At 45.6% G+C, this 13,533-nt stretch overlaps 1 protein-coding gene across 1 annotated transcript in view; it reads right to left on the minus strand.

Annotated features, from left to right (window-relative positions):
- Positions 1-13,533, minus strand: part of NPSR1 (neuropeptide S receptor 1) — a 62,417-nt gene that overhangs the window by 43,062 nt on the left and 5,822 nt on the right. The window contains 1 exon segment of the mRNA XM_006757206.1: positions 7,531-7,663. Coding sequence (XP_006757269.1) covers positions 7,531-7,663 — 133 coding nt within the window.

Genomic DNA, 13,533 nt, shown 5'->3' on the forward strand with positions numbered 1-13,533 from the left:
ATCTGGGACTGTTACATAGCAATCAATGACCAGAAGAGGGAGACTTGTTTATGTGAATAATGTTCCTCCGAGTTGTCCATGGATGCGGGGCCTGGCACATGTGCGCAGAGAGTTTGCGATCCTATTTCTTGGGGTTCCTCTATGTGGAGGGACTTGGGACAAGCCTGGGGCAGATGGCTGGCTTCTAGTCAGTGGGAGATTTTCCATTTTCCAGTCATGGACTGTGCAGCTCCCCAGTTCCAGCTGTTTTTCCGAGAGCAGTTCCCTGCTCTAGTCCTGATGCATGGACCTCCCCACAGAGATATGAAAACATAGCCCCTAAATGTTGCCCCACTATGTTCTGCGCCCACAGCCTGCCTAAGTGTTTGCTCTTTATTTCTGGTAGCTGGAGGTTCAGCTTTCTCCCTTTGAGCTAAGCTGTTCATTATTATTGTTTTATTTTTCTTTAAAATATCTTTATTAATTTCAGAGAGGAAGGGATAAGGAGAGAGAGAGAGAGATAGAAACATCAATGATGAGAGAGCATCATTGATCGGCTGCCTCCTGCATACTCCCTTACTGGGGACCAAGCTGCAACCTGGGCATGTGCCCTGACCAGGAATAGAACCATGACCTCCTGGTTCATAGGTCAACACTCAACCCCTGAGCCACACCAGCTGGGCAATTATTGTTTTAAATTTTTCTTTTTCTTCTAGAAGCTATAATGTGGAGTGGAGGTGAGGGTGGCATGCAAAGGGGGAAGGGGATTCCGGAGGTTGTTCCATTGGACTTTTTAACTTAAATTCTCTACTTTCTTTCTCGGCTATTTTTTGGGTATTTGACCCCCTACATCACAAGACTGTGCTAGCAAAACCATGAACATGCTCACTCCATGAAAAGATGCAAATTCAGGCAGATAAATGAAGTCCTGTTGTAGATTACTGAATTCACAGTTGAGTCCCATTGTTCCACCAGAATGGATCTGAGTGTTGGCATGCTGTTACTATGGGGACTGGCAATGGTAACTACTGATGAGGCGGGACCTTCACACCCTTTGCTTCTCTCTGATAACCTCCGAAGGGCTGTGTCCTTTGGATCAGACCCTCCCAGAATCCACCTCCACCTTAGACTACAGCTAATGGGGCCAGACTGCTCACATGGCTCACCCAGACAACGTAGAGGGATTTTTTTCCCCCTCTTGGATTTTAACAAAACTGGCAGATGGGAATTCAAGCTGTAACATTCAGCAAGAGAATTAATATACTGAAATGTGACCTTTGACAGATATTAAAATGAGTCTAAGGCTATCGGGACAAGTGCATGGAGAAAAAATAATTATGGAAGGAAGGAAATTGGAAACAGAATGAAGATAATTATGTAAGTCTTCTGAGGAATGAATAAATATTCTCTCATAAGTAATTAAGTCTCCTCATATCCACACACTGTATTTGGCTTAGGCATTCAAACACATCTGTTTGAATTGTGCCTCTGCTCCAAGACTTCAGTGATGACCCAGTGCCCTAGTTTATTACACTCCAACTCCTGATCCTGGGAGGCTTCTACAGCCTGGCCTCAGCCTACCCCTAGAGCACTGGTTCTTAAGCTTGGGTGGACTTCTGAATCCCTGGGACATTTACAAGTTCTGGCCAGCTTCTCACATACACAAAATAGATAGAGGGTTATGATCAGCATGTGTGTTAATTTTCTATGGACTATGATACCTACCACCAACTTCAATGAGGGATTTGAGTTTTGAAAAGATCACTTTGGCTACAGTGTAAAGAAAGGACATAAAATCGAAGCAACAACAATAAAAAATATGGCAAGGAATGTAAGTGGGAAAGTATACTGGGGAAATTGGAGAGTTTCAGACAGGTACCTGTGGTCTCAGATACTTAATTAATATTTTTGAAATATATACATTCCTCTTGGCATTCTGTTTCCTAGGCCCATCTTTTTTTGGGAAATCCACCCATCATTGAAGATCCATCTTTTTTTAGAGTAGTCTGAGTTCTCTGTGAGAATATAGTCTAGAATAGCCTTTCTGAGTTAACTATGAGAATAAAATCTAGAATGGCCTTTCTGAGTTCTCTATGAGAATATAATCTAGAATGGCCTTTCTGAGTTCTCTATGAGGATATAAATTAGGATGGCCTTTGGACTTCTCTAGAGAATATAATTTCACCTTCTTTGAAACTCTCTTAGCTCTTGCCTTGATGAATTTTTTTCTCCTGACATTTTCCTCTGTCTTATGTCAGTTCAGTGAACAACTTTGATTTCTCCCCGCTACAGGGAAGCCCCAGGTGAGAGATTATTTTCTACTGTCACTCTTCCCTGCTGGGCCTAGAAGAGGGCCTTGTGTGCAGTAGACCCCAAATGAATGTTTCCCCATTGAATCTGTTCACAGACCAAGGAGAGCTTCTCAGTGACCCATTATCAGGCCAAATAGAAAGTTCCTTGTCTTATTGGGTGGAGGTTCTGACTGTTCTTGGCCATTGAGACTTTGGTGTAGGAAGCACAAAGGGCAGTTGAGTCATGACCAGTGGAATCTAGAACAGGTAATTCACTAACAGAGGATTTCTTCCCCACTTCCTCGGCCCTCTCTCCTCTCCTGGAAGGGAGGACATTGTATAATTAATCCAGGATCTTGGGGAGAGGGCCAAAAGGACTAGGAGTAGTCCTTCGCCCACAAACCTATTGCACTTGTCAGAAAGTGGCCTTTCTAGGTCCTCCAAGTAGCAAGGGTTGGATACAGGGAATTAGAGACTTAGGACAGACAGCTCAGGGAAGAGGGTGGGGAGAGGGTGCAGGGCATGATCCAGAGAGAGAGCCTCCCACACCTTCATTTTAGAGATGAGGAAACAAAGGCTTAGTGAAAAGGTAAGTGCCTTTCCCCGGTCACATGGTTACTAATGGAGGATCAAGGCAGAGAACAAAATGAAACCCAATTTCTCTCCAAAAGGAAAAGCTTTCCTGGGAGACTAGTTCATTCCTTTCTATTAAGTTATTCCGACAGCGATGGGACAATACCGTTTTTTCCTGCCGGAGAACACTAGGTTTCCTTTCTGAACACACACATCTCTCCTTGGAGCTGGGGACAATGATGGCAGTGTGCAGCCACCGTGATGATATAAATGAAAGGCGTGTGCATGAACTCAGGTGTTAGCCAATTAAACAATGTTTGGTGGAAAGAATGAGTCATGTGGTAGAGGATTTTGTAGCATTAAGTAAGAAGCACACAAAAATCAGAAAAAGAATATACACCCAACATACTCAAATTTTAAGTATGTTTTCTGTTCTTTTTACATTTTATGGAATAAAAAGTGAAAGATAAGATAATAAGACATTAGACAGTTGTGAAAAGAAATACTGAGAAACTGACAGAATGAAAAAGGTGCTAGATAATATAAAGAATGAATGTTTTAAAATATTACAGGAAAAGCAACTTCGAAGATATTTTAGAAAGAATAAGAGTAGGGTTAATATTGCTGATAATAATGGAACTAAAATAAAATAAACGATTAGGAAAAGCTTAAATAATTCTTCCAATTGTCGAGCAATAAGACCAAGATATTCAAATAATGACAGAGAAACAGCAGCATTACTGGTGTGCGAATAGTTAGTGCCCCTGAATACAAGATCAGAACAAATGGAGATAATAAATATTCAGACATAAATAAAATCAGCTAAGAAATCACTTTAATCTGCAGATTAAAAGAGCTCACTTGGCAACTAGCAGAACCAATAGAACAGACCAGTAAATAGATACAACCACGGAACAGTATAACTCTCAAAGAAAAAAAAAATCAAGAAACAAAAGACAAAACTTGATAGCCTATCAAGAAAGAAATCTCAGGCTGACTTTAGACCTCCCCTTTGTAACATAAAATTCCAGAGCCACGGCAGCAACATCAGTGGAGGTTTGAGTTGTGAGTTCAATATACCTATGCACATACAACCAACCAATATATGACAAGAGATCGAAGAATACTCGATGAAGAAATGACCAACAAAATGAAGAGGCAACTATGAAATAGAAGGAAATATTTACAAACCACCGATTTGATAAGGAATCGGTATCCAAAAAATATAAAACATTGACACAACTCAATAGCCAAAAATAAATAACCCATTTAAACTGTCCTAGGGTCTGAATAGGCATTTTTCCAAAGAAGATAGTCAAATGGCCAATAGCTACATGGAAAGGTGCTCAACATCACTAACACCAGGAAATGCACATCAAAACCATAACGAGACATCGTTTCCCATATGACAGAATGACTACTAACAAAAAGATGAGAGGGAACAATGTTAGGAAGGAAGTCTTATACAGTGTTGGTGGGATTGTAAATTGGTGCAGCCACTATGGAAAAACAGCATGGAAGTTCCTCAAAAGATTGAAAATAGAACTACCATATGATCCAACAATTTCACATTTTGGTATATATCTGAAAAAAATGAAATCTCCATTTTCAGGAGAAATCTGCACCCCCATGTCTGGCAGCATTATGTACAGTAGCCAAGACATGAAAACAACCTAAGTGTCCATCGACAGATGAGTGGATAAAGACTAGTTGGTATATATGTACAATGGAATATTAGTCATAAAAAAGAAGACCCTCCCATTTATGACAACACAGATAAATCTTGAGTGCAATATATCACGTAAAATCAGAGGAAGACAAATATTGTGTGATTTCAACTTGTACATGAAATGTTAAAAACAAAACACCTCCGAACTCATAGAAACACAGAATAGATTAGTGGTTGCCAGAGGTGGGGGTTGGGGGAAATGGATGAAGCTGGTCAAAGGCTACAGACTTCTATTTATAAGATCAATAAGTTATAAAGTATAACACAGTGACTACAGTAAACAATACTAGGTTGTATATTTAAAAGTTGCTCAGAGAGTTTTAAAAGTTCTTAACACACATAAATTACAACTGTGTGAGGGGATGGATACTAAAATTGTTATGGTAATCATTTTCCAATATAATACATAGTGCTTTGGACACCTTAAGCCTACACATGTTCTGTCAGCTTTATCTCCATGAAGGCAAAAAAATAGATGAAAAACTGAATGAGCAAAATTAAAATAAATAAAAGGATGAAGTATGCAATTCAAAAACTCAAGGAAAGAGAAACTCAAGGAAAGATTAAAATCAGCAGAGAAAATCGGTATTGGACTCCACACAGGGCCTTGGACACCCAGACGCTCAGTCTCACCTCCCTGGCTGAGCCTCTCCTCTCTGTTTTCGCATCACTAACAGGAGGGCTGAGGGTGGAGAATTCCTTAGTTCATTAGTCAATTCAGCTCCAGAAAGTGCTCCGAGGCAAAGCTGATTTCTTTGACTAATAGGAGAAGATTGGCCCTTTCAGAAGAAGGAAGTTGTCTGGATGTGTGCCCAAAAATATGTATCCTGTCTTTCAATGCTCAGTGGGAGTTACTCTCATTAGCTCCCCTTCTTTATTGCATTTGGGTAAAACAGAGAAGCCGTCTTGAAGATGATAAATGACTAATAAATTTTAATAGGCTCTTTAGCGCATACATACAAACAGTCATTAAATTCATCCAGAAAACTGTTAGAATCGAAAGTGCTAAAGTTGCAGAAATAACCAAGATCTTCTGGTTTCCTTCTATACTTAAGAGTAATCCTACAACTAAAATCCCTAATGGATGTAGAGAAGAATCAGTTATGGAGTGTGTGTGTGTGTGTGTGTGTGTGTGTGTGTGTGTGTGTGTGTGTATGTTTTGAATGAGTCAGCAATGTGAAGAGGAAATGAGTTAAAACAGGTGCAAAATTGAAACACTCCTCCACTCAAATGTTCTGGTAGGTGATGTGGTCTTTGTTTTCACAAGTACGTGAGCACTGCTATAATCACTGTGAGACAAAAATAAAGACAAATTAGGTTTGGACTCTTCTCTGGTGCCCTGGCAGCCGTGGGAGAGGATGCTCCTTTTAAAATGAGCAACTTGTACTTGAGTGTGTGTGAAAGTATCACTCACGGATGAGCAGAGAGAATCCCTGCCTGAAGCAACTGGCTAGGATTCCACAGGTTTTAAAACAAGACCCAGTGTGGAGCTCTGTTGGTGGCTTCTAGAGCATTTGTCATGATGTTTTCCACCATCTGTTAGTCCTGGGGGACCTGAAAGGACATCGGCCAATTTGAAAGCCACAAAAGGGTCTTTCTTTGATGCAGCAAGTCCACTTCATAAACTTTCCTAAATAAAAAATAATGCTCACAAGATTTAACTATGAGAAAATATTCATTGTAGATTTGTGTATAATAGCCAATTTTATTTTGGAAAACTATAAACGGCCAACAATATAAAGTATAACACAGTGACTATAGTAACAACACTATATTGTATATTTGAAAGTTACTCAGAGAGAAGTTTATTTTGGAAATTGTTTTGAGAAAAGATAAAGAGCCAACCATAATTTACCCACATAAAGAGGCAATCACGTAGGGGCTACTTCCGTGTATGGGGAGTGCGTAGATGCCAGCCTGCCGAGATAAGGGGCCAGGAGAAGAGAGCCCGGCTCTCTGGAGGGAGCACCCTCAGAGCTGGGCGATGGGTGGTCAGATAGACACGCTTTATCTAAATGTCTTTCTCAGTGGGAGTATGAAGGACACACTATGCCAGAGGCTGCTACTTACCTCTGCTCTCTCATTCTTCCCTAGGACTGTATTTTGACCAATGGGCCCAGGTCAAAAACAAACAAACAAGCATGCAGGTGAACAAACAGCTTTTCCTTCTGTTAGAGATGCCAAGTGAAATGCAAGCAAAAATGAATGGGTTGGAGTCCGAGGAATGCCAGCTCAGAGGAGGACAGGTAGCTGGTATGGGACTCTTTTATTCTTCCTCCCCTCTTCCTTCCCTGGAGTTTGTCTGGAATTTGGGCCTGATGGCCGGAGTTCCAGCAGCCGCTTTGACCCAAGAGCCGTCTTTACCAAGAGCTGAACTTGAGGCATGACGTGTTCGCACTTCAACTGCACTGGCCTGTCCCCAAACCCACATTTAAATGTCCGGATCCTGGTTATTATCTTAGGACCTTCTACCACACCCAGCAGTGGTGTCGCATGTCCCTTACATTTCAAAGGCAATGCCCTCGGACTTACATCTGCAAAGTACTTGAGACTTCACATGTGTTATTGAATAGAGATAATTCTGGTCCATTTTCTGGGCTCTCTTCTTTAAGCTCATGATATGGTATGATATATTACCACCTTATGAACTGTGGAGGCTGCTGTGTGTAGAGAGAGTACAACCCTCTAGAACCCTTTGGTGGCACTAATATTGGCATTTTCCACTTCGTTGTATAGTGAGTTATTTTTAGAGTGGAATCTTATGGATATTTCAATGTGTTAAATTTGCTGGAAGAAACATTCAAATATGGGTTTTATATCCCCATAGCAATTACTCCCAAACTGGCTGATGCTGTTGGATAGAGAGCCTACCATTTCTATTGGCAAAATAACTGAAAGGAAGAAGCCTTAGGAACCTTGCTCACAGCGTATTCCTGTCCCACCTGCATGGTCACTTACCTGTGATGGCCAGTTGGGTCACAAAGAAGGTCATTCTTGACTTCCTCTTCCGCCTCCACGTGGAGAGCAGCACCGTGGAGTTCCCCACGATGGTGAAAACGAAGAGGACCCACAGCGTTATCAGCTGCTCGGTCTGTGGAAAGCAAGCGACACGGAGCGGCCTGTGAGGACCAGGGTGCCCTGCAGAGCATGAGGCTCAGGCTTCCTGCTGGAAGGTCTTCCTTCTGGTCTCATGTCCCCACCGTCAGAGCTCTACTCGCAAGAGGCCAAAGACCAAGACCGTTTGCTCCCCGGGAAGAGGATGGTACCGGGGTGGGGGGCCTGGTCTCTGGTCCAGGACAGGGTGAAGGAGCTGTAGTATGGCAGGGGTGGGCCAGCAAAGTCCTGCGAAAACCAAGTGAGGCGTTTTCCAAGCTCTCCCCCCGTTCCTTTCAGGGAACCTGTTTCATAGGAAGAAGCATTTCGATGCTTTACATCCATTTATTTTTTCAGATCACAGAGCACTGTGTCACAGCCACACATCTCCTCCGCTGGGGCAGTGGTGCGGGAGCGGTTCGCTTCCACACTGCCCAGCACTGAGCCAATCTCTGCGGACTCTTTCTGCCTCAGAGGAAGAAGGAATGAAATTAGACACTGTTTTCCTTCCTGACTCCGTCTTCTCCAGCACCGTCCCTGGCCTTGCCCGGCGCTCACATCCCTCCGCTAGGAGAAAGCAGCCGGCCCCGGGGCACCTGCAGCAGAAATCTGCTCCCTGGACTGTAGAGCGGGGCCCCTGCACCAGCCTCCCCTTGATGATGCTCAGGGACACCCTTCACATTAATACTTCACAGCAAGCGCGTCCGTCTGCCCTGCACTCAGACCCTCCGTACCCGCACCTTCTATGGTCTTTCAATTTTCCAGCAGGTGGCGGGGGAGAGGTTGGGGGGGTGGAAGGGGGGTTCCGATCTCACCTATTTTCTATTTCTCACAGAAAATTGTTTTCAACTGAAATGGCTCTGAAGGCCTTTTGGATGAGAATTGGAAAGAGAAGGAGACATGATCAAATAAACTCAGGTACTTTTGAACTAGAAGCTACGTTTTTCCCCCCAGATTGTTCTCTCTTCATGCTGTTCTTTCACTAACTGCCTGTGGTTTGGTTTTAGGCCACATTTCCAGAAAATAACACCATAGAAGGTAACTACTTTGTTGAGAGAGTGTGCGTGTGTGTATGTGTGTGTGTCCCGCAGGCTGCATTGGTGACTATGCAGGTACCAACATTCAGATTCCCAGAAATCTGGGTTCTCTCGAATGGACAAGCCCTGTGGCCCCCAGTGGGCATGGAATGGCTGCCGTCTCTAATCCCTTGGACTGAGCAATCCCTACGCAGGCCTCCAGTCTCTCCAAAGGAGGCTCAGGGCTCGGGTGGGCTCTGCTGGGCACATAGTGGCAGACACTGCAAATCCAACCAGCCCGGTGGCTGTGTTGGTGAATGGGAAGCCAGGCCTCAGGAGGCCTGACACGCTCTGTGCTGGCCTGACCCAGCCTTTTCCTCAGGAGCGGACGGTGACTCTGTAAGAAGCTCTGTTCTTGAAACGGAGCAATGTCCACAGGGCAGGCTGAGCAAGCCCTGTGAATTCGGCCTAGCACTCTTACCCATGCACACATGCGCATACACACACACACACAAAGCCCACGGTAATATGAGGATCGGAAAACCATGGGAATTGAGGACACATGTTCAGCGGCGTTTGTGCACTACAGTCAGGTGAGCAATTTGCTATACAAGTGGGGAGGCTTTGTCACCGTCCTGACTTGGATCAGATGCTCTGCTACTTGGGAGATGTGTGATGCACGGGGGTAGCCTCTCCCAGCTACTTTCTCATTTACAAGATGGAGATCAAAATAAAATCTGCCTCAGGACACTCTGATGGATAGACACCGTGGTGGTAATGAGGTTTCTAGATGGCGCCTGAAGCGTAGCATACACACAATAAAAGGTGGTTCGTCTCCTTCCTTTGGTTCCTGGGCTGCATATAGGTTTGAGAAGATATTTATAAAGAACTCACAACCTTTGCAGAGCGAAGCTCAAATTCACCCTGTTCGTCCTGTTTTCTATCAGAATTTCCCCTAAGCTGAATAGGCATCCCCCCTCCACCCAGGCACTGATGGTGCCCCAACAAGGGTTTCAGAACGATCGCAGAAGCTAGTTGAGGATGAAGTGCTCCCTAGTGGTCACAGGAGGAAAAGTTCCAGCCAGGTGCTCAGGACTGAGTAGAACAGGGGAAACTGGGAAATTTTCAATGATGAAAGACTCGAGTGTTTTTGACTCAGTTACATGGTTGTGGTTTCATGGCTAATTCGTTTCAACCTCAAGTTATTGAGGCTTTGCAGTGATGTCAGCTCTCTACAGACCAGAGAATTCCCTAGTGGGACTTAGAGGAATGAACTGACGTGTTCCCTGGGGGGCGCTGGGGCTGCCGTGGGGCAGACACCACGGAATGGCTCTAAGGATTATGTGTCCAAGGCCAAAAGGATGTCCATGAGGGAAGGCATTGGGTCTGCGTTGCCACTTCCTGTAGCAGGTGCTAAGAAAACATCTGCAGGAAGGCTACATGGTCAATGATAAGTGCAAGGGTACTTAGAACTATCCTAGACAAGGTTATTTCAAATGGGAATGATCTCAGGAAACACAAGACATTCAGTCGGGTGACTCTAGTTGGAACTGGATAGTCGGACTTGTCTGGAGAGGAAGACATGATTTCCCCAAGCCGGAGGAATAATGATCTTCTTTCCCAGCGGAGTCCTGGAAACTGGGAGAAAAAAGGTCTGAAGGATCTTTAACAATCATACGGTGGATGGGAACCCACATTATTTGAGCGACTCCATTAATCTAGCACCCGAGTTATTCAGTTCGCACTGTATAGTAGGTGATCAATACATGTGTGTTGCTGATCGACTGTCCTGTGCTGTGCATTGTTTGAGACGCCTTACTTACTGCTCACTTCATCCTCACAACCTGGCCGGTGAGACGTCACTGTCCTCAATCATACAGAGAGGGACTGGGGCTCAGAGGGGTTCCTAAGCTGGTTGGTACACATGGTTTATAAGGGATGCAGCCGAAATTGGAATATTATTTTGCTTAACTGGAAAGTCCATGCCCTACTTACAATTTGGGGCTGGAGATGGTGAAGTTGCCTCATTTGCTTTCAATTATCATCATTGTTATTCTGACTCCAAAGTTGTCTGAAGCTGGGCCTCTGGAACTAGGTCAGTTTTGTGACTGTTCCCCACTCCCCCCCACCCCGCCCCCACCCCCACAACTGGCTGAGCAAGAGGGCGATGCTCAATATGTGTTGGAAGGGACTGACCCTGGACCCGCATGTGGCTTCCACACCACAGCATCCTGCATGTCACACGAGATGCAGCGACACCATCTGGCCCAGGGAATCATAGCGCCTTCCGTACGCCTTTACACTTCCATGGTTCCTGTAACGATTAGTGTTATTCCTGTGAGGCTGGAGATGAGCATCTCAAACACAGGAGAGAGCACATGTATCTTCCTTCCCAAGAGAGGAAATGAAGTCTCAGAAAGGTTACAATTCGGCCTCCATCCTCAGCGAGCAGGCAGAGCAGCTGTGCTGCCTTGGCACTGGGACCCCGTGCCACCTGTCACTCACAGCACCGGCCTCTGAGGCGGCTCAAAGCCTCATTGATTCGCAGAGGTGGGTTGGAAATACCAAGAGCAAAGGTCTGAAAGCATCTGATTCCACTGAAGATGAGTCACCGGGCAACACAGACAGTCACGGTGTAAAGCGAGCCCGGCAGGAGCGGATGCAGAGCTTTGGTTCCGTGATTAGACCCGGGGGGTGTGATCCAGGCAGAGGCCTGGAGCCCCCTGGGAGGTGATATGTCTGAGCAGGTGGGCACTCCGACGGCTCCGTGTCTCGCCCACCTGCTGCTTCAGAAGACACGGCCCAGTGGCAACAACCGGGAACAGCCAAGCAGGCGGCCGGGGGAGGACTGGGCTTGCTCGGAGGGCTCACCTGGCTTCTTCCCACAGCCACCTCCTCCCAGTGAGGCCCCTTTCAAACATCTGCGTCTTCACCACCCTCCCCAGGAACCCAGCTGGGAGACACCCTTGCGCATACAGTTGAATGACTGTCCTCACACCCTCCTCCCGGCATTCACTTTTTCTAACAGTTTTACTGAGAGCTATGGGAATTCTATCTTGAATTACCCAGGGTAGTCTTTATTTCTAATATTCAAGTGTAAAAAATAGATAACAAGACATTTTGATGGATTACTATTACAAAAAATAAAAAAAATGATGTAAAGCAACATTACGTGGGGATGTGAATGCAAGTTTTTTATTTTGGTAAGGCTTTTCCTATCATTACAGGCATGCAGAACGGGGGTGTAGGTGGCAGCCTCTGGCTGGGGCTGGTGGGACAGGCAGACTGGGGCTCCTGCGTGAAGAACAGAGATCATGAATGGGGTGGAGGTACTGTCAGAGCCTGGCTCTGTCGAGGTGGACAGCAGGGCTGTGGACCAAGATGGTTCCAGATAGTCATGGACCAAGTCATTCTGTGAATTCCCATGTGTGGAGCAGAGATGATACTCAGGCGGGGGGTGGAGGAGGGAACTGTTCTGGAAACCATGTCCTGTGAACATGATTATACTGGTTTGCATTCTGCATAATTCAACAGGCATTTGTTGAGAATCTAGTAGCAAATTCAAAATACTTTGGGGATGGAAGGAAGGCTAAGAGAGGAGCTCACAGTCTGATGGTGGAGGCATATATGGAGACAAACGTTTTCAATGTGACCTGTTATAATGGAGAATTTGAGAAGAGGCTGGTTATGGCTGGTCCAAAGGTAGATTCTGGAGGAATTAATATGTGAGTTGAGTTGGAAAAAGTGAGTAGAAGTAGCCAAGCAGAGCAGCAGGGCACCTGGAAAAGGTGCAAGTGAATGCAGAGGACAGAGGGGGCCGTCCCTGATCCTCAGATGTGGTCACAGAGCTGGGCAAGCCTGGTATGTAAGTGACAACTTGGGCCAGTGTCCTGGAAACCAGCTATTTCAAAACCGGGGCAATGTCCACCCCGGCTCTTTGTCCTGAGCTCAAAGAACTTGCTACCAAGAGGAAAGATTCTTTGCCATCTGGAATTTTCTTCAATTGTCTTCATGGCCAGAGTGGCCTTTGCCCTACCTGTCAATGCCATGGTCACAGGTGACAGAAGGCAACAGATTTACCTCCTTCAGATTGGGGCTGAACTGGGAAGTCCTTAGCCGCCTAGCAATTCTCTCCCAGGTTCGCCTCCAGGACATATGAAGCAACTTCATCAGCTCTTTCTACTCTGAGCAGAAAGGGTTAGGAGCATCAGGTCTGGAGTATTTCAGCATTGCCTCCATGGGTACCGGTCATGTTCAATGGGCGATGTTAATTTCCATTGCCTAACTGCCCCTTTCAACCAGAGTCCAGTGCCTGGGTCTCCGTTTGCATAACTGTCTGAGTTTACGCCTGGAGATGACTGGGCTACATTTTCTACAGTCAGGGAGATTGAGAGGCCCAGAGAGAAGCCAAAGTCAGTTCTGAAAAATAAAGTTACAATCTTGTCCACTCAAGTTCATGGCTGGAAACATTCTGAGAATGTCAGGGTGGTGTTTTGAAGCCTTCATGGATGCCCTCTCTCCCGCTCCCTAGAGAAAGCCTCCCCCAGCCAGGCAGCCAGAGAGCTGAACCCCAGGTGCCCTCAGTGAGAAACCCCCCCACTCGGTGCGGGAGAGAAAGGAGTCAGCTCGGGCTTTCCAGTGCCCCGTGGAGGACGTCCTAACAGCGGGAAGAGAATCGGCTTTCTCCCTCGAGAGGTCGTGTCCTTGCCCATTCAGAACAGACAGCCTGGAGTCAGAAGTGTGGGAGAGCCGTGTGTCAGTTTCCCGATGAGAGAAAGAAGCTAAGGGACACAGGAGTGTGGGAGGGCACAGTGGTGGGGCAGATGTCAGGAGAAGAGAACTTCATATTGCC

The sequence above is a fragment of the Myotis davidii genome, unplaced genomic scaffold (assembly GCF_000327345.1).
Source record: "Myotis davidii unplaced genomic scaffold, ASM32734v1 scaffold573, whole genome shotgun sequence".
Taxonomy (NCBI): domain Eukaryota; kingdom Metazoa; phylum Chordata; class Mammalia; order Chiroptera; family Vespertilionidae; genus Myotis; species Myotis davidii.